Source organism: Nematostella vectensis, chromosome 2 (genome assembly GCF_932526225.1).
Source record: "Nematostella vectensis chromosome 2, jaNemVect1.1, whole genome shotgun sequence".
In the NCBI taxonomy this organism is placed as follows: domain Eukaryota; kingdom Metazoa; phylum Cnidaria; class Anthozoa; order Actiniaria; family Edwardsiidae; genus Nematostella; species Nematostella vectensis.
In genome coordinates this window covers 9,282,259-9,303,929 of record NC_064035.1, presented here as the reverse complement: position 1 = coordinate 9,303,929, position 21,671 = coordinate 9,282,259, and the positions used below count along the sequence as shown (strand labels likewise).

The 21,671-nt window shown below is 39.1% G+C and overlaps 1 protein-coding gene across 4 annotated transcripts in view; it reads left to right on the top strand.

Annotated features, from left to right (window-relative positions):
• The first annotated feature begins 63 nt into the window (after nucleotides 1–63).
• Nucleotides 64–21,671, top strand: part of LOC5521347 — a 28,271-nt gene continuing 6,663 nt past the window's right edge. Inside the window, exons 1-10 of one of the 4 annotated variants that reach the window (XM_048720412.1) lie at nucleotides 88–202; nucleotides 325–380; nucleotides 6,116–6,611; nucleotides 7,721–7,868; nucleotides 8,144–8,280; nucleotides 8,686–8,821; nucleotides 9,249–9,344; nucleotides 13,729–13,859; nucleotides 13,931–14,022; nucleotides 14,419–14,503. In XM_048720412.1, coding sequence (XP_048576369.1) covers nucleotides 6,180–6,611; nucleotides 7,721–7,868; nucleotides 8,144–8,280; nucleotides 8,686–8,821; nucleotides 9,249–9,344; nucleotides 13,729–13,859; nucleotides 13,931–14,022; nucleotides 14,419–14,503 — 1,257 coding nt within the window. In that variant the 5' untranslated portion in view covers nucleotides 88–202; nucleotides 325–380; nucleotides 6,116–6,179. Of the gene's footprint in view, nucleotides 203–324; nucleotides 381–5,524; nucleotides 5,685–6,115; nucleotides 6,612–7,720; nucleotides 7,869–8,143; nucleotides 8,281–8,685; nucleotides 8,822–9,248; nucleotides 9,345–13,728; nucleotides 13,860–13,930; nucleotides 14,023–14,418; nucleotides 14,504–21,671 lie in introns of those variants that run through there. The other 3 variants (XM_048720413.1, XM_048720410.1, XM_048720411.1) reach the window with 3 other exon arrangements.

Sequence of the window (21,671 nt, the reverse complement as noted above, 5' to 3'; positions counted from 1 at the left end):
CTGATCGCTGTTCCTTGAAAAGTCTACGTCACGGTAAATAAATTAAAGCTGACTACAGTCAGTTCATTTCCCCTAGACCCCGACCTAGATTGGCGCGCAGTCTTGCGTGTCTCTGAAGAACAATTAAGACAGAAATAAACTTATCGTACGACTGTCTGGGTGATGAACACTTGGACTCTGTTGGAAACACTGCTGATATGAGGTGAGTACTCACAAGTTCTTACAAAAAGGCGACAAGTTATGTTTGATAAGATCTTAACGAGAAAGGCCGCGTCAATAGCATAGATATGGCCGCGGTGCTAATGATAGTTTACACTGTCTTAGTGCAGCAGGACGAAAGAAGACATGAGCGACCAAGCATAGTCAACTTCACATCTAAGGTGCATATTTCAACTTCACATTCAATGGCTTCTCGGAGAATTTAAGAAAAATAATTTAACTCTTGGGATTAAATTTTCTTGAGCTCTTCGCCTCCACTTAATTCTGCTAAATTCTGTTTAATTCTCGGCAGTAGTACACGCACAGTTGTTAATCAAAATTCCTAATTGCATTTGTCGATTTTGCTGATACTTTACCTTTTTTGCGGACTGCACTTTCAAATGGAGCACCTATAAGTTTAATTACGCAGTAAATAATAAACAATCTCAATCATTGTAAAGCCAGGGACATCAACATGTAGAAAATTAAGTGTAGTTTATGATCTCGTTGAAATATCTAAGTAGCAGACAAATCACTAATTGATATAAGTGCCTAAAAATTACACATCTGTCGATTTCACGGCTGTTACTACGGTCTGCTTGTTTACTGAAACCCATTTACTGCTTCTAAAACTCATGATATGCCGTTAATACCATGTAATTTTAGCAAAGTTTGTCCTAAGATATCATTCTTTAGGAATAAAGATGGCCATGGCAACAACTAACAATAACAATCACTAACTGTTTGTAAAAGCTAAAATTAGGATAATTAGCTAAATTACACTGAGACTAATGTATAAATATATAGAATAAAAATGAATTCATTATGAATTTCATAATTCATCATAATTTCTGACGTCATTGATGACGTCAAAAATCACACGACCATATTTTTGCACACACCTTGACACATACATGACAAATATCAAGTTTGGTTGTCATATGATGTTTCGTTTAGGAGATATGACTCCCTGGAGATATGAATATAGATATGACATCGGATAGTTTTGCTTAAAGTGACGTTGACGCCACGCATCACGTTATACAATGTTTCTTTCACGAGATATGACATACAATATCATCGATTGTCATACGATGTTTTGGCGTAAGGGTAGTTTTACTTTTTTGACGTCATCGATGACGTCACGTGACGATCTCATTGCACCCCACTTGAAACAAATCACACCTACCGAGTTTTGTTGTCATACGATGTTCCTTTAATGAAATATAAATATATATATATTTGTTTTTTGATAACGTCAGAATATTTTTTCTTTAGTGACGTCACAACCACTTGACAAAGTTTGACACCTTCATGACATATTAAGATTGTTTTTTTATATAATGTTTCGTTCATGAGATATGGATATTTTTGTTCTTAATAAAAACGAAATAGTTTTGCTTATAGTGTCGTCATCGATGACGTCACAAATCACGTGACCCTAGTTTTTGCACCACACAAACATGACACCTGCCAAGCTCGGTTGTGAAACAATGTTTGGTTGCCATACGATGTTTACTTTTCGAAATATAAATATTTTTTTGTTTTGATGACGTCAGCATATTTTTCTCCTAGTGACGTCATCGATGACGTCACAATCACCTGAATATATTGGTGCACTCCCTTTGTCACATTAAACGACATAACAAGTTTTGTTGTCATGATGTTTCGTTTAGGAGATATGAAAATAGATATGACATCGGGATAGTTTTTCTAAAATCTTGGCACCGCCCTTGACACATACATGAACCAAGTTTGGTTGTCATACGATGCTTTTAAGGGACGGACGGACGGACATCACGCCCATCATTTTGATGACGTCAGCATATCTTTGCTTCTACTGACGTCATCGATGACGTCACAAATCACGTGACACATACATGACATCGCGTCACGAAAACTCGAGTCGATGGGTACACCACTTTTTCTTAGGTATGGGGCTCCGCTCACGCGGCGCTTCGTGTCACGTGGGAGCTCCGCTATGACCTGATTAAGATCAAGTCGATTTTTATAAAGATGTGTGTTAGTCCCGTGTTTATCCTACTTTCACCCGGCGGCTCCGCGAATAGGCCTTTCCAGATTGTGTTCGGCCGGGTTGGAGCGCAATTATAGCGCAATTTGGGTTGGAGCACTTTTTGATCAGAGAGCACTTTTTGGGTAAACAAGTCAACTTCTAGCTTTTTTAACCCAAGTTACTAGATTTTGTTGTCTTATATATGTATAATAGAATGCCTTATCTAGAAGATCTGTTTGTCATGTTTTCCTGTTTTACATATATTGTAATTATTTCTCGTTAGGAGATTGTTTTAATTAAGGTCTGTTATCAGGTTTGACATTATTGACATTGGTGATGTTTGTAAATGAACATTGTTTTTTAGTAGTATCCAAATAACAAAGGTAAACAAACACAAAAGAGAACATTTATAATACAGTTAATTGTTATACACTAAAGTGTGATTTACCCGTTCATGGACAACAATATAAGATACTCTAATGCATGTATTTAATAAAAGCAATATTATTTCTTTTATTCAATTTTAATAAGAACGCAACTTATCTCTTAATTGTTTTAAAAATATGCGGTAATTTTCTTTTCGCCAATGAGCACTAAAAAGAATGACAAGTACGGAACGATTCCAAACACTTTTGGCACGTGTTAATACGCCTTTGAAGCTATAAAGTAAAATCATGTACACCGCCAAATTTTAAAAGCATGCTAAGAACATGCCGAGGCTCAGGTAGCAGAAAAAATTAGTTTGATGCGTTCTCAAATGCAGAATCTACGTTATTCTCTTCCTAATAATTTATTGGGTATTATATCTTTATATACACAAAAAATTAAGAACATCCTTAATTTTCAGCCTTAAAATGCCCCAAAAATAAGAACGGCCCAGGCTCAACTAAATATTAGACGTACTTATGACAAAAACATCCATGAGCCGTATTCAATAAAATGCTTTATTTGTTTTATCTGCATTTGCAAGCATTTGATAATACGACGTTTGAAGTTTCTATAACTCTCAGCTTTCACCCAACTTCAGCTATCCAGGATTTCGTGACAGATGTCGAGTCAGTATGGATGAAGCCCTCAAGTTATTAGGCTCGATCCCGCAACGCCCGAAGTTGGTTGAAAATATATAGAGCCTATTACAATAAGCCGCTCCGATCAACTTTAGCTGCAAGGCCTTTAAGTTCTTATTAAAGCCGACAAAGAGCGAAATAAGCAAGATTTCGATAAAATACGTTTTTTGTAATAAACAATCAAAACGAAAACATTGAATTGCTAGGTGATTTCTAAAAGCTGGTACTCACGACGACGTAAGCGTAAGCGGAGACGGAAGCGTAAGAGTCTTATGTCGCGTGAGAACCGGCTCGACGTGAGCGCAATGTTTTACCCATGCTCAGTTCGTAGTCGTGCCCATACCTCCTCGACGAGTTTGGTTAATTTAGGCTTATGTTCCGCTTATGCTTACGTCGATCCGCCTTTTTATTACATAATTTATTTATGTATTATTTATGTGGTTTTTACTATTTTGCTAGATAAGGTTACGGACCCCCATACACATATCAAATGGTTGCGCCCCGTCAGTTTGATCACAGTCCAAGTTGTTGAACCACATTGTTTTTCAAGTCAATTGATGATGGATCATTGTACTTGGAGTGTGAAATTAAATTTGGAAGATGACAATAAATCACGTTTGACAGAACGCAAGTTGGTAGTAAGGCCCTGCATCAGAAACCACGAAAACCAATCCCATCCGGAAACTAACTACCATTCCAAAGAAAAAGGAATGCAAACGTCAACTTATAACCCTCAACATGGTTTACCTTAATTAATACTTAATTCATTTAATGCTTAAACAAAATTTAGATAATTTGAGGTCAGCAGAAGAGGAAGCAGTATTGTACAAAGGGTTAGTATACAAAGCTTTCTTTCGGGTTCGAGACCCAATATCATTCTTTTCTTCAACATTTTTAGTTCTTTGTAGCTACTTTACTTAGTAATTGTTAGGTAATATGTCATCACGTAGAAAAATACGAAAAAGGACATTTTTATTCACTTTTAGCACTTTTGGTATTTGATATGTAGTTTGTTTCAATATCTTTTATATCTTTTATGTACATTTGCATTCACGAGTTGGCTCACAGAGCCTTTGATTAGGACACTGTTCTTCCAAAAATAAAAACACGTTTTGAGATTAGACAAGAACAGGGCAAGTTTACCTCAGTCTCCAATTCTCACGATATTTTAAGCTTTTTCTTTTTGCGGTAGACCACATCCTCTTTTACTTGTAATTCAAAAAATAGGCTTATATCTTTATCAAATAATGTGACACTGCTGTCGAATATTGCAAATAGAAGCAACACTTAATGGAACAGTGCAGGGTCGACATTTAAATGTTGGAAAAGTCTCGGGATAGCGTAGGGGGTGTAGCTCCACTCTCCACCCACTCGCTCACACCTCTCTTCTTTATTCCTGGACTCAGATCTTTTTACTAATCGAAACTTCTGCTCGCTTTTGTAAATAACGCTAACAAGAAAACTAATAGATATAATAAACATAGGTAATGAAAGTACATGCAACTCATGACAGCCCCAAAGGTAAATAGAAATGATATTACTATGAAAGTGCCGCAGTGAGAAGGGTAGAGAGAGTGTTTGTACTCGTGATGACGCCGGACTTCCCCCACTTGAACAACATGGGGCACCGACATCCCCCGACGATCACATGTGGACGGAATTATAGCAAAGTTAGGAAGCGACTCTAGAGTCTCGAATAGGAAGGTTGCTGGTTTAGAAGCACGATTATCCAAACCGCAAAACAACTCTAGTCTTTTCCCTGGTTTCAAAGAGCGGTAGTTTGTTCGCCGTCTAATACAGTTGTGTGTTAAAGTATTTGCTATTCAGCAATAGCATTTTTCCTTATCTTGTCCCGTTGTTTTTCTGCCCAAAAAACACGTCTTCACTTTTGTTTTGAGATAATTAAGAGTTCTTGAGTGAGGGAATATTTTGTTGTGTTATCATAAATAAACTTTTAGCGTGTTTAAATTTAGCGCAGACCTTGTCAACTTTCATTCCGAGATAAAAATAAATAAATCTAATATCAGTCAAAATTACAATATCTAAGATGTATGTAAAGTGCCTTTATTGACCGGTAGTAATGTCTGTTGGTGTAGATAATCGTTTTTTATCCGAAATTCTGTTCTAAGCGCAGAGTATGCATTTAGTAGACTTGGTTGGCCTCTAGTTGTCAACCGGCTCAAAGGACCTGTCGACGTTGAGTACTGACATTTGATTGCCGGCTGAAGGTTTGATCTCCACTCTATCCTAGCTAAACAAACGCCGTCATAACTTCGACATTCGCGGATCGGAAAGTAGAGGAATGCAGCACGGAATTCAATCTCTTTAAATCCTAGCCGAACCACCGGACACAAGATTTCTCTCATGAAGAGGTCAAACGCTATCTGCAACAACAAAATTATCCGGTAACATTCACTTTATTAAAACTTTCCGCTAGCTACTGCTCAGACTTGTAGTCCTAGGCGACACAGAAATTGTACACGTTACTGTGTGCTATTCGGGAAGGGCAGGATCGGATCTGTACTCTGTATCTGCGCTGTGTCGGCAATGATATAATTGCTGTAGTATGAGTAGATGGTAATCTCTGTCATTAGCACTGTGCTGATTGCCGAAGGTTAAAGCGGAGGCGTGCGCTAACACATCTAAGTCTTGCGTGCTGTGTTACTACGTCATCGCCGCATAAGATACCTACACAGGTTGTTTCATTCCTCGTTCCTGTGAAGTAGGGGACTTTAATACTGACCAGTACATCATAACAAGAAAAAATAAGTTTCGATCTTTATGCTGTTTTTTTTTTTTTTATTTGTTTACACTTATCAACGTATCGTTTGTTTAGAGCCGACCCGCCGAAGCGGTGATTTGGATAATTTAGGCGCCCGGGGGGTTGTGGGCTAGCACCAATGCAAGAGGCGACGGATCATAATGGCAATAGAGAAGTCGAGCCCGCGAGCACGCCGGATTTGCGGCGCACGGCTGCTCACGGCAGTAGAAATAGTGTACGGAGCAGCAGAGCGGCGGCAAGATCTAGCTGGCGTGTTACTCCATCAGGGCTCATTCGTCCAGTACACGCAATGAATGGAACGACGGCCCACAAGAAGAAACTTGCTACAGGCAAGTCGGAGAACTTATTGAATCCCAAGATGCTCGTGGAGGCCGCATCGTTGCTAGGGAGTGTTGGCTCACTCACGGCTTCGGAGGCGCAAGGGAAAATTATCAAAGATGATAACAAGGCCCCAGAAGAGGATTTGTACGATCAGTTTAAATTCCCTTTTGAGAACCTCGTGTTTGAAGGTGGTGGCAATAAGGGTATGGCGTACGTCGGAGTACTACAGGTAAGGCGACAATTCGAACGACCAGTGTCATCTTTATTATTGTTATTATTATAACTACTATGGTGGCACGATATACACGATGAACCTTCTCCGCGACTGAGTCAATTCACTTATGTTAAGTTTACCGTTGCCTGGTAAACAGTATTCATTGTAATTGCATATAAATATATGCATCTTGTTGATCTTCTGACATTGACTGACATGCCATTACAATGAGTTAACCACTCATAATATTCGTTTGAAACCCTGTCGAGGAACCCTGAGAAGATTAATGGCTTTTTTTAATCGTCATGTTCTAGAAAATGAATGATTTCGAAGCACGATTTCTACAAGACTCCATTTTAAATAGTCGAGAATTTACTGAAGCATTCCTTTATCTTTAGCACAATTACAGTAACTACACATAATAGACCACAAATTCCTATAAAATGGCTTCACTGATCTCTAGATTAAGGAGCTTGTTTAATAATTTACGAAAGAATAAGTTTAGCACATAAAATGCTACAGATTCGAATTGATATTGGCTGCTCATTATATTCGAATTGTGTACTTGACTAAATAAATTATGGAACTAATGATGCGTAGGATTTCTAACCAAACTGCGCATTTAATTATATGCCCTTCGAGATTGTGACACAAAAAATGTGTGCTGTGTGCTGATTTTTCGGAGTTGACCCCCACTTTGTGGGTCAAGAGTCCACATATGGTGACAGTATTTAAAATAAAAGAGAGCTCCATTTCGATAGAGATAAGATTACTTCAAGAGCGTTCTCTAAGGGTTTCGCTAAATTGTTCCCTCTTTGACGTTTTGAAGCTAGCCTTGAAGGAAGACTAACCGATAAAAAAATCCCCTAATCTTTTTGTTGTCGTATTCTTTTCTTTTTACTAAAAAAAAACCGTTTTAAACAGCGTCATGACTTCATTTTAGTTTTTGAAAAGATGAAAACTAAAAATAAGAGTGTGTGACTGGGCGGTAGTGCCTTCACACCTGCATCAGGTTTTTCTGACTCCTTGGACGGTAATTTGCTATGCACGAGTTTTGATTAATTCGAGTTTATTTCAATTTATGCGGTGTATATTTATTTGTTATCATGTTTGTCTATTTGTAGATTTTAGAAAATGCTGGAATCATGAAGAATATCAAACGTGTCGCCGGCGCAAGCGCGGGAGCCATAATTGCCACATTGATCGCCTTGGACTTTGATTCCCAAGATCTTAAAGAGTTCCTAGAACAAGACCTTAGACGCATTCTCGTTGGTAAGATATAGCACTCTTCTTAGTGTGGACATTTCAGTCAAACGAGGAGGGGTAAAGAGAGGGAATCTGGCATACATTACCAGGAGATGCAAGCTAAGGCATGGGCTGGGTGGCCTTTGCCTCCCTCCCCTCTCCCCTGCCCATCCTTTGCCATTCACCTCCCCTCCCACCATCCTTAAACCCCCCTATCAAAATTTACTGTACAGTTGATGGCCTGTACCATTTAGCTATTGTAGCACTCTCTAAATCGTCTACTTACTGTTTATCTTTTTTAGATCATTCATGTGGGTACTGCAGTCTATTACCAAACTTGCTAAAAGGGTTTGGATGGAACCCGGGCAACAAACTCTTGCGATGGTTTGGTGAACAGCTTAAAGAGAGAACAGGCGATGCAGACGTTACCTTTAGAGAGGTATTGTAATAATTCTAAATGATCCTTTGTCATTATTTTGCTTGTATTTTAACCCTATAATTCATTACTCTGCAGATGGGTGAATAAAACGATATTATCATTGATATTATTATTATCATTGTTATCATTATTAATAAGAACAAAATTCACCTTTGTATTTAGAAATATCTATATGTATCTATTTGTATTTAGAAATATCTATATGTAATATAACAATATTAATTGTTATATATAATTGTAATATAACAATAGACACCTAATTTCTAATGCCTGATGTCTTTTATAGGCAATTTGAATTTACTCAGTTAGTAGTCAGAATTCGGTTATAAGGCATTACTTGATAGTATACTTTATTACTACTTCGAAGGTAAATTTATTGACATTTCTTCCATCACTATTTTTTAGGTTTATGAGCGATTTGGAAAAGAGCTTTGCATTGTCGTCACAAATCTTAATCAGATGTCTGCAGAGTACCTACATCCAAAGACCACACCCAACATGCCGATTCGTAGAGCTGTTAGGATGTCTATAGCCCTACCTGGTAGGTTCTTAAAAATGATTGGGAAAAGTTGCTATAAATCAGGAAAAAATAGTAATTTTTGCTCAATTTCAGACAAACCAAGAGCCTTTACAGTTTTCAACATCTCAAGAACGGATTATCTACCAAAAAGCACCAAAGCTTATTTTGTTATATATTACACTAGAAACCTCTAGGCAAAAAATCAAACAAGTATAAGCTAAAACAATCTTAAAATTTGAACTTTGCCATTTTTTGCTATTGGCCCTCATCGTGTTATGTTCATAAAGTTTTGAAAGTCATCAATTTGAACAACCAGAGCATGTATTCATATCACAATATCACATATCACAATTATTTTATATATGTTAATATGTTCCTTGCAAGTACTGTTATGTTATTTTGCTCCTTTTTCAAACTATAATAACAATACTATAATTTGTTTTTAAAGGTGTTTTCCAAAGTGTGCGAGAAGTGAACAATGATATGGAAGATGTGTATGTTGATGGCGGACTTCTTTGTAACTACCCCATACATGCATTTGATGGTAATATAAGCTGTTTCTTTTTAACACCCCTTAAAGCCGCATTGTCACCAGTTTACTTCTGGAGGTCCGACGGAAACCTCAACCACTAAAAGATAAAAGAATCTATAAAAATCCGAGATATTAAACAGGCCATCCGCTCTAAATTATCAATCACATCCTTAAAGAAACTTTCAATAAACACACTGCTTTCAATATTTTGAAATATTTTTCGCGTTTTCCGTTAAAAATCATCGGAGATTGTTAGGTAATCGACCGGAAGTAAACTGGTGACAATGCGGCTTTAAATGCATTTAATAGTTAGAGAAGCTGTCCTTTTAAAACTGAAGTGGAGCTCCGATAACACTGACTAACTGGACTGATTTCAAGTTCTCTAAAGAGACTAAGGAAGTGCTCATCAAATACCCTGAAGGGGGAGGGAAGATATTGGCGGAAGGCTTCAAAAAATTTTAACCACCCAAAGGGGGTATTTAATGAATACCTAATTTTAGTCATCTTTACTTAACTTCTACTCACGCTAATATGGATTGAATAGAGACTATTTTAGTCATTTTTACTCAACTCGAACTCTCAGCTTATTCGAATTGTTCGGATTTGAGTATTGGGTTCCACTTAAATCTATTTGATGGTTAACCCCACACAAGTTGAGCTTAATTAGTGTGCTCATGCATGTTTCTTCGTATGACGTAACTATCTCACTTGGGAGGTTATTCCATACGGGAATGGTGCGAACAAAAAAGTGTGTTGGTAAGCTTCGAAAAGATTTGAAGCGATCAAATCACAGAGAAAACGCTACTATCATTCTTATTTGCTAGTTGGTTTTGAATGAATTATTTCTCACCTCCATAGCTAATTGTCGTGTTTGCACTGTATAAGGCTCCGTTATTAGCTGGCCTTCGATATATTTTTTACGTCCCACGAAGGTGTGAGCTATTTATTGTGAAGTACTGTATACCGGGTAGAACTCTCCTGTATGTCAGGGGCATTCCTCGGGGGGTTGTTGCTCCCTCTGCTGAGGTTAGAGTCTTGGATTTCCCGCTCGCGTAATAACTCCGCTGACCAAAGTAATCACGTGATCATTGTTCTCTGACAAGAGGCCATGATATAAGAGAACGAATCCCCGTGGCCCATGATGTCGTCCATGAAAGCTATTTTTAGATTTCGCGAGCTTGTCAATCATAGCATCCATACATGGTTCGTCGCGCCATATTTGGTTATGGGCACCTGGCGAGCTAGTACAAGTTCACACCAAATTTTTTTCCCTCTGCACTTCTTTACTTCATTCGCTACCTGTTTTTATCCTTTTAGCTGCTTCTCATAGCTCATGATTACAATGTTTACAATGTTTACAATGATTACTCATGTGCGAGTAGCTACTATGTCATCACGCAGAAAAAAAGTTAGATTTGCCGCGGGGGTTGCTGGGAAAATTTGACCTCGGATACACTTAACGATATAATCGTTACGAAGCGCCAGCCTAGAACCACTTTATAAAGTAGAAAATATCTAAATAATCAAAAGATTTGGTGGTTTGTTAAACGATTCTTACATATTTGCTTCTATAGCAGCTGTATTTCATTCACATTCCGAGTTATGATCCTTCACACTTTCCGTCAAGTTATTGATTTATAAAGAGTTTGCAATAAGTGCCGAATGAAACCCACGGGCTCATTGGAACACGCTCTTATCTGGTCATTTCGAGTATTAAGTTTTTTCGCCCGTATCCGATTCCTTTTGACATTAAATAAAGTTGCAAAATTTTATTGAGGTTTTCTGTAGATTCAAACACTATTATTTCGTACAAAAACATGCCCCCGCAAATTTACTTTATGCGTGTATCAGCGGCTTTCCAAAGGGGTCGACCCCGGGCAAACCACGGGCAATGTGGGGCGTTATTCGAGATCGTCAGACAATCTTTGCCCTTGGGGGAGGGGAATTATATAGCATTGGGTTGAAAATATAGTACTGGGAACGAGGTTGCTTACCCACGGGATTACCCTGGAGATTTGTCTGGTCAGCGGTATAAAACAAGATTTCCCGCCGTTTGGACTTGTGACTTTTGACGTCGCCTGTAATAAGTCGTGTGCAATATATGGCTTGTTCATTGGTTATATGTACAATTAAGAAATAACGAGTTTTTTCGCCGCTCCCCGCCTGTAATAAGTCCCGTGCAATTTATGGCTCGTTCATTGGTCATATGTACAGTTAAGGAATAACGAGACTTGCGTCGCGCCCCGCCTGCAAGTCGCGTGCAATATTTGGCTTGTTCATCGGTTCATATGAACAGTCAGAAATAACGAGACTTGGGTCGCGGCCCACCTGTAAGTCGCGTGCAATATTTGGCTTGTTCATCGGTTCATACAGTCAGAAATAACGAGACTTGCGTCGCGCCCCGCCTGTAAGTCGCGTGCAATATATGTCCTCGAGAGCTGCTTGTTGGAAAAAATCACACACGTTTGACATGTATTTCTTGCAAAACAATGGGAACTCCCATTTCCTTGTATACAGCTTATTTGGAACTTAAATTGTTCCCGAGGAGTAGAGATTTTGTCACTTCTTTATCTCTCCTTGCCTGAATCCGACCCCGCGTTTTTCCGTATAAACGTTCTCTCTGTACGTTTTATGCTAATGAGGTAAATCGCGTTCTGATTGGCCGAGGAGCCTTGTGCGCGCTGGTCCAGGTGTCAATCATTTTAGATCTAGCGTCAGTATATTTAGCGGGAAGCATTTTTGGCGTCTTAAATGAATAGCATTATCAGTATTCCTTCTCATTGAAATTTCTTTGATTTTTAGCTCTGAAAAATGTGTAGTTCCAGAAAATATCCATACCCCCCTATTGAGGGGGTCGGAGGTATGACCCCCACTCTCTGGAACTACACAATGGGTAATTCACTAATATTTTAGGTGTGCTACAAGGGGATTGGGAATGTGTCCAGCATTTCATTTAGGTAGAGAAATAGCTAAGATCAATGAAGCTTGGAGCATGCATGCAGTATACAGCACTTTGATATACAACACTCGAGTCTTTTACAGCATACAGTATAAAGGTGAATGTTGTTATTATGGATCCCTTTTTAATTATCAAAAGAAATTCAGGGGGTCATCTACTTAAACTGCCCAAGAATTCTTTCATATTAAGATATGGTGATAAAGCTGGCTCCGCTTTTAGGCAGTGTGAGGGGTCGTCCACACTAACACGGATTCAAAAGTATCCGGATTCGTTTCACCGAAAACGCATCACTTGATTCGCGTCCACACTATCGTTTTCGCAGCGTGTTCGCCTGGATCCCGCCGACACACTAACACGGATTCAAACGTTTGAAAACGCTGAAAGGTACGGGGTGACGTCATTTTTATTATATGCGCATGCTCAAAGCAGCGGGGGCCTGCGATATGACGCTATCGTTTTCATTTTGATACGGATTCGACCGTCTACACTACGGACCAAAGTATACGGATTCATTTTGATTCACTTTCGAAGGCGTTTTTAAAAGTATCCGGATTCGCTGGATCCAGGGCGCGTGTTAGTGTGGATGGAAGGCCTAAACGTTATAAAAAAAAAGTATACAGATTGAAACGAATCCGTGTTAGTGTGGACGGCCCCTGAGTGAGGGTAAAACGAACAGCGCGCGCAAAGCAATCTCACGCGAGCTAAGGGGCGTACGGTAAAAAACGCGGGGTCGGCTGCAAGCCCTCCCGTATTTATCCCTCTCCTTAGCTATGCGCGTGCGCCTCGTCTTTCCTAACGCGCGCAACTCCTCTCCTCTCGTCTTTCTTCCCAACCCTTTGGGCTTCCTACACAGGCTATATCGCCCCATTCCCAGGGGGATTTAAGGTCGACCCCTGGGGAAAGAAGCTGATACACGCATTATCGAATTTTGCACTTTTTAGATTATTATGCAAAATACATATTTATATACATAATTGTAGCGGGTATTTTATCCTTGTGAAAGAGAAAAGCAACTGGTGTTTACGGGCCTATTTTTGTTTACGGAACTGTATCTTTTTAGCTAAAGCCTGTACTATTTTTTCAGACATCACCTGGTCACATTTTATCGATAACTCACTTTTTATCGGAAATTCTGGATCCGTTATCGGGATTATCGGGCCGGGCCTAGTCAGATATCAAAATTGGATTTAGGGATTGGGCCCTTTTGTGGATCAATCGAAAGCTCGAGAACATTATTCATTACAATCTTTATTTTTATTGCCGAAACAATCACGAGCAAATCAAACGACTGCGGTTCGATTTGGCTTTTTGCTCGGATTTGTTCGATTGATCAGGCCGGGCGGTAGGACGTCAATCTCATTCATTGAGCCTAACTAAGCACCCTTTGTGCTAGAGGCTTGACGCATTGATTTATGATTTGTTACCTATTGTCTTTAGGGTGGTGGTTGTCCATGAAACCAGAAGATACGTTTTTCAAAAAGCTTCAGCCACTTGAAGAGCTTATGCGACTTTTTGAGAAATCGGAAAGATTTGGAGAATGGAACAAGAAAACTCTTGGAATCATATTGGTATGTCTATCGACTGAAGTCTCGATGTGTTTTTATTGCCGTATTCAACTATCTAATTCTCTTTTTTTTAGTACTCTCATACAGAAACAGAATTGATGAAAATCTTGCTGTCAGAGCGAGAGGGAAATAAACCACCTCGAAAACCTAACACAAAGCTAGCAAAGTAAGATACAGGAGGGATTCTGGCCCGTACCCAGGATTTTTCTTGGGGGGGGGGGGGGAGTGCGAACACGCCCGAAAAAAAAAACAAAAAAAGGATTTTTATGCCTTTGCATCTCCAAGGGATGTATATTGTCGGATTTGGCTACATACCAGAGTGATCTAGTTTATGCTTTATAGTTTTGTCTACAAATAGCACGTTTATTGGGAACCGAAAGTGGGCCGGGCGTTCGCACCCCCCCCCCCCCCCCCCCTGAGTCGGGCCTTAATTTCCTAGAATTATTTTAGAATAATTATAGAAAATGCCAGCCCCGTTACTTCATCTCCCTAATTGAAGTCTCAATATTTATTCCGGTTTCCGATCTAGCCATCTCATCTTAGAGATCATTTTGTTCTCTAGACAAAGATTAAAGCTTCAACAGAAACAACAGTGCATGCAAAAAGAGCACCAGGCCATGGTGTCCGCAGTCAATAGATTTATGAAGGTATGTATAGCATAGGGTTGACCCAGCACAGGATATAGGGAGGGAAAGAGGGGGAAACACCCGGCCATGGTGTCCGTGGTCAATAGATTTATGAAGGTATGTATAGCATAGGGTTGACCTAGCACAGGAAAGGGAGGGAAAGAGGGGGAAACACCCAGCCATGGTGTCCGTGGTCAATAGATTATGAAGGTTTATATAACAGAGGGTTGACCTAGCACAGGAAAGGGAGGGAAAGGGGGGGCATCAGGCCCCTAGATAGTACAGGCGCCCTGATTGGTGGGATTTGTCACTAGAATAAAAGCGAAATCCGTGCATCATCAGTCAACAACGTTGTTACTTCCCACGAACCTTTACCTTTTTACACTTAAAATATTATTTTTCGGGCGAAAGACGTGTCCCAGGTGAATAGAAAATTGCAAAATAAGTCCAAATAGATAAACCACCAAATGATGGAGTAAATATTGCTTGGATTTCGAAGCCAGTTTTTTAAACTGTTTTCTGCGCGCGCGCTCACGTGCACTGGAATGACGCCATGAGCGCGCGCTGTTGTGAAGTTTTTTTTTTGTCTTTTGCGTAGGATTCATAGATCCGACATGTCAATCACGCGCGCACGAATAGCCAATCAGGAAAGAGATGGTGCAATAACAGCCATGTGGTCCCACAAAAAGTCGGCAATCGACGCCGAAAAAGATTGGTTTAAGATATTTTTCTGCGAATCTGGACAAGCAAATAAGCATTTTCCGGTCAGCGTAGAAAGTGCTAGCCCTGTTTTCTTTGCTCGGCCGCTTTTTGTGTAGAGTTGGGACTCAATTGTAGAAAAACAAATTTACTACGAAGAAACGAAAAACAAAAAGCAAACAAACCACTTACAAGAGCAGTGTAAGTCCTACCATTAAACTTGTGTTTGATAATATGCTAGGTTACTTCAATTACATATAAGAATGAGACTGTCCTTTGTATTATTGCTGTAAATCTTGACGTTTGTCGATAAAACTTGTAGTTAGAAGTCGGTCGTAAACAGCGAATTCGGCTTTCTCTTATGATTTTCCCCGCACTTGAATCGCTGCAAGTTGCCAAAAATAGCTTTGAAAACACATAAACACTCAATACGTACAGTAGAGAGCACCGCTTTATCTTATAATTTTCAATATTTCGTATTTTAAGCTGGATTCGTGCCGTTTCCATTCAACAACCAAACTCGTTTCTATGCTTCATTCTATGCTTCAAACTCGTTTCTATGCTTCATTCTCACAAGATTTTCACCAAGCTTGGACAACAAGACAAGTTCCCATCATGTTAGTACTGTGTTTAATTTTCCAAGTCGCATAAATGTCTGGATTTAAAATAACTCCGGGCAAGACTCACTGACCTCATCCGACATTTGGGTTGCACTTCGCTGGCTTCTATTTGCTGCTTTCTGATTGGATATTCGTGCGCGCGTCGGATCTATGAATTAGAAATGTGCTCCACTGGTCTGCTCTTGAATTCTCCCAAAAAAAACACGGGCCTCGGTTTTCAAAACTCAATGAAGACATGCAAAGAATATTTATTTCTTAAATGTATAGCCGAGAGTTTGACCTAGCTCAGGGGGAGGGGGCACGGCCATTGTAGCAGCAGTCAGTATATTTATGATGGTATGTATAGCAGAGAGTTGACCTAGCTTGAGATAGATACACGAGACTGCCTCCATTAAAAGATTTAAGCTTTAAAAGTTATATATAAGAACTTGGTAATGGCTTCTTTATTTTTAACCTTGACCAACTGCTGCTAATGTGTGTATAGCTAGGTATTGTTTTTCATCGCCGTCCTAGATCTGTGTGAGTCGAGAATTTACACACAAACTTACAGGCACTTGTGTTAACAACGTTTGTCTTTGGCCGCCATCTTGAAAAAAAGATCCGAGACTAACATCACAGGTTTACCGCGCGCTTGCAAGCTTTCTAGACTAGCCATTGATTGTAAGTTGACAAAATATGCAAAACAAATTTAAATGTTGAACTAAAAAGAACTCTCTATTTAAGAGCTCCTCGGCATACTGTGCAACAACCCGTTTGGCTGCGAAATATTTCCAAATAAACTATTTACCAATCTATAACTATCATTATTATTTTTGATGTGAAAAGAGGGCAAGTGCGGAGGAATTGTGAAAGAAGTGATTCGGTTCCTTGGGTAACCCGCCATTACATGGCGTTGTGTAGGCATCTGATGGTAAGAATGGTTGTAGAGGGTTTCATACGGCGACATTCTCCCCATTTAGCTATGCCTCGTGTCTAATGTATTTATGGTCATTCCTCCGTCGAGCTGAGGAATCAGGGACGTGTCCAGACGCTGAGAACTCATCGACCACGGAGTCCCAAGCAAACCGCCATTTTGTCTTGCCTGCGACGACTTGTATTCCATCAAGAGACCATGATGTATATCTTGATTCCATAGAATGCATAACGCATATTTTTTTATATTTAACAATTAGACTATGAGTTCGAGCTTTTTATGAGTCAATAGATAGTCAACGAGGCGCGTAGCGCTCATGGAAGACTCGAACTCGTAGTCTAATTGTTTTAGTATAAATCCACTCACATACTACCTTCAAGTACTATTTTGACTATTTTGATAATTCTCAGTAATAAATAACACAAACAACGAAAACAGTATTTTTACAAAATCAAAATAGCGCGCGCTCGTTCGAAATGCGTTTTTTTAGGGGGGGGGGGGGGGGGGGTTGACACCCTGTCAATGAGCACTTTAGTCCAGACCTGGGACTCTCTTTGCGCTCGACATTCTGGCTCGCGTGAAAGAGGGTCCAGTATTTATTGCATACGCATGCGCGAAAATACACCGCATATATATGCGGTGTGGCCTGGTTGCTTAGTTCAAGATGGCTGCGAAAGGGACGAGCGAGGGTTTTTTTCAGAAATAATACGCTGATTTTGGTTGTGGGTAAATACTCGATTACTCGATGAGCACTTGCGCGTGATTTCCTAAGTAAGCAGCAAAAAACGCGCGAAATTCGCGGGAAAAATCCGTCGAAATGCATCGAAGAAAATGTCAAATTATCCTTATTGAATGTGTAAAACAAGCAAAGTGAAACCTAAGGAATTAAAGTCGGAGTCACAAGCTAGCTCATGTTTGTGTTTTTTCATAGCGGAGCCAGCGCGGCCGCAGGCCGCGCGCGGAGCCCCATAATTATAGAGAATTGGTATGTAATTATGCGACTCAGTTTTTTGGTCATCGCGCGGGTACCCTGCGGTGTCGCCCGCCTGCCCGTGGAGCCAGCACAATTTGCGATAACTTCGTAAAACGTCACCTCAGTAAAATCATTATACAAGAATATATTTTAGCACTATCCAAGGATACATACTTAATAAACCCCCGAAAGGTACAGCAAAACTTACAATAATTTAGTTTTTAGTGTTTTTGTATTTACACTCACGGGAACCCTGCGTCTAATTTTTCCCGTGTTTTTATTCTTCTAACTCGCGGCCGACACCGTGAGTATTGTTGATAAAGTTTTTGCATTATTTTCGTCGTGGCTAAAACCAAGAAAAAAAATCGACACATCTTAACACTTTATAATATAAAGACGTACAAACGATGGACGGAAGGACAAACGATGTGTTTGGAAAAAGAAGGTAAGTAAGACTTCAATTTAAAACCTTCGTCGGAGCTATGAAAAACTCGTGTTGACATATTTCTAGCACTCAATAAGATTAACAGTTGAAGCCATGTGAGGGCCTTTCCTAACTAGTAATTTAGCTAGTTTGTTTATCCATTATCCCATAAAAAGGATAGGAAGATCATGTTGAAGACATGTGGTAATTGTGCGATTGATGTCAGTAAACAAACGTCGCATTCTTTTTTTAGAAAATATAGATAATAGTTGCCAATGAAAACTTGTTATAAAAAAAACTAAACCAGCTAATAAAATAAACTAAAGTAGTAAGAAACTTTGAAAACAAGTTAGAGTGGTTTATTTCATTCACACTTTGTCAAAGTGGCTGGTACAAAACACTGACCAAAATTGGGCCCTCTGGCAAATGGACCCTTGCTAAAAAATAAGATTTCTAGATATAAATGGGTTTTCTAATAAGAAAATTCTTAGTTTCAATTTGCACTAAATAACTCCACAGGGGTTTGTGAGAAATAGCTACTTTTGAAATAGCTATTATTTGAATCTTTGATGATATTTGCAAAAATCAACAGCACTGTACTCTCATTATTAGTCAACATAATAAATGGGTGTATAGAATGTACCATTTGACCTTTCATGAAATTTTTTCACAGATAATTTAGCACTATACATGGAAGTGATCTTTTTGTAATGCCACACTGAGCCCTATTTTATGTTTTAGCACAAAAATAACAGATGTACATACCCTTGACACCCTGATGCTTCAATATGGGTCCGTGGACCACCTCAAGGAGGGTCAGTGTTTTTTACAAACCATACCCAAGACATAGTGTCAATTCAAATAGAGTAGTAGCCACAAAAACACAGTAAAGAAGGGTGAACAAACTGTTTAGCCAATATTTTTAATTTTTACCAAATAACTTTTATTACCCTTTTACTGAAAGAAAATTATAAAAATCAAAAACATCTAGTAGTGCAATGTGAAAGGAAGAAAGGGAATTTGACTGGACAGTGTAGTCAAGTATGAAGCACATTCCCTGGCAAAAGCAATATGCTTATGTATAGAAATGTGTTGTGAGCTGATATGGTTTTAAATGTTGAAGAGAATAAAAAAGCACCCATTTTGCTGTAAAAAAAACTATAATTCGTTTTCAATTTTCAATGTTCCGTTATTGATGATACCTACAAATACACCCAAACAAGTTTTTCCGGGTTAAACAACAACAAAAAATAAACCTACATTCATATCCCACTCTACACCTGTGCATCACGAACTCTTTGGAACGGCTTCACTCACACATTGCATATATACATACATATATGTATTAAGCTTGATAAGCCTCTGGCTTCGGCTTTTCCCTTATAGTACTTACATTTAAAATATTCAATAAAAGATCGATTAATATTGATTATTATAATATGGCTTAAATAGATTGTACGCTTGCTCCGCCTTTAGGCAGTGCCTAAATCTATATATTACATTATGTGATAATGGTGAGTAGATTTGGGTTGTGAGTTTTGGGGTGCAAACTAAGACTCCGAAACATTGCCCCGCCGTCTTGTTTGTTTACATTTTTGTAAGACAAATTTTTCGTATTCTAAGGACTCTCTACCCTAATACTTAAGCTAGTTCGATTCTTCAGGCCTATAGTAAACTGTTAATCGGGGTCTACCTCTAAACTACCTCGCTACTAAGGGGCGAATTTTTGCCTTGAAGATAGACTACTTGAATCAACTGATCACGTCATCTTGCTGTCCTTCTTGTTTTTTTTTGGGGGTTGCACGAACCGGTTGTCTTAGCTTTTGACTGACTAAAATAACATATCAAGCACAGGTTTGATGAGGATTTGCCATAAGAATAATTAGACTACAACTAAGCCTCGAGGTCAAGGAGTATTTTTCCAACTTTGGCTAGAAAATGAGGTTATTGTAGGTGTATTTTATTTTCCAAACTGTCTGCGCGCGCTTCGCGGGCAATATTTTAAAAATGTTCGTTATTTTGTAGTCATTTTTAGCTGTAGGAAACAAATTTCTCGTAACCATCAGTGCAATCTTTACCAAGAAAAATGAAAATACAGTATAAAAGGCATAGGTATTTTAATTAAATCGTCCGGGATTAAGTAATGAAGGCCCGTGGGAGACGGCCGTGGATTTGAAAGGCAAAGAAAGCATCAGTTTTCATATTAAAATCTTGAATTTTCATTGTCGAGGCACCGCCTTCATGACTAAGATCATCTGCGCGCCATCACGACGGGCGGCGGTTGATAATATGCTTTGACGAAGTGCATCATGGGAAGAGTGTCAACCCCCCCCCCCCCCCTAGCGTGTTTTCTAAGTGCGTACGCGAGCGCATACAACCGGTGTTTGCAGTGCGCGCAGATAAACGAAAATTGAAAACTTTAGCTTCAAAAGCCTGCAGTCTTCCTTACTTTTAGTGTCCTTTTGTAAGGATGAAAAATACATTTACTAGAAAAAATTGCGAACCACATTTCTCGACTTTGAATCAAGGTTTTTTTTGTCTCTTTCGCTTCAAGTGGCTTTTTCGCCAGCTTTTTCGCTACTCACTATCAATAGATAGTAAATTTGGAAGCCAATCAAATTGCGAAATTCGTGATAGTATTTGAGTAGATTTTTACTAATATCCTGTATTTGAGAGAATTGTACGTGTCGTCGTAGAACTGACATTTGTCAAATATCTTTTACTCAAACCCACGTTTGTTGGCACGTTTTTACATACCAAAAGGCAAGGCAGGGCAAGAGGATGTTCCGTCAAGTTTAGTCAAGTTCATACCTGTATGCTTCGTGAGGATACACCGAGCTGCTGAGCAAGCTCTTGACAAGACGTCGAGTCGAGGTAGACGAAGGCGGCAAAAGTCTCGTTTAGCACAAACGTTTGGTACGGTGTGAATCGCGTCCGATTTATTTGACGAGGGACCTTTGCATTTTCGTCATCCATTTCACCGAACGCTGTTACTTGATCTATAACAACAACAGCAACAACAGAAATAAAAGCAATGAGGATAAGTAATATTACTTAGTTGGGGCTGGAAGTTCCCCACTTTCTCGGTTCGTTAATAAATAACCGTACTTACTTTGTTGATACTTTGTTGGAAACCTCTTTCACGAAAATTCCTAGATTACGAGTGACTAGCAAATAAATTCATGTATATTTACAATGGTTTGTTTTTTAAATACCTTTTTCTACTGATGGCGATACATCATCGGAAAGGCTATTTCTCTCTTCAACTTTCAACATTTTCAACGATCAGGCTTTTGCTTTGGATTTGTAACTGGGAATGATTTCAGATGTGAAATCTCTGCGATTTTATTTCCATTCCTGACGTCAAGTTGATCTTTTTTATGCGTCGTTCATTTTTTAAGGTTGTTTCAAAATCGGGGAAAACAACAATGAATAAATCAAAAAACCTACTGCGATTTCATTGGTCATCTTAATTCTAGGAAGACCTACATATTCTAATCGACAAATTTCACGCTGCTTAAAATAATAAGGTCGAACACTTACGTAACACATAACGTAAA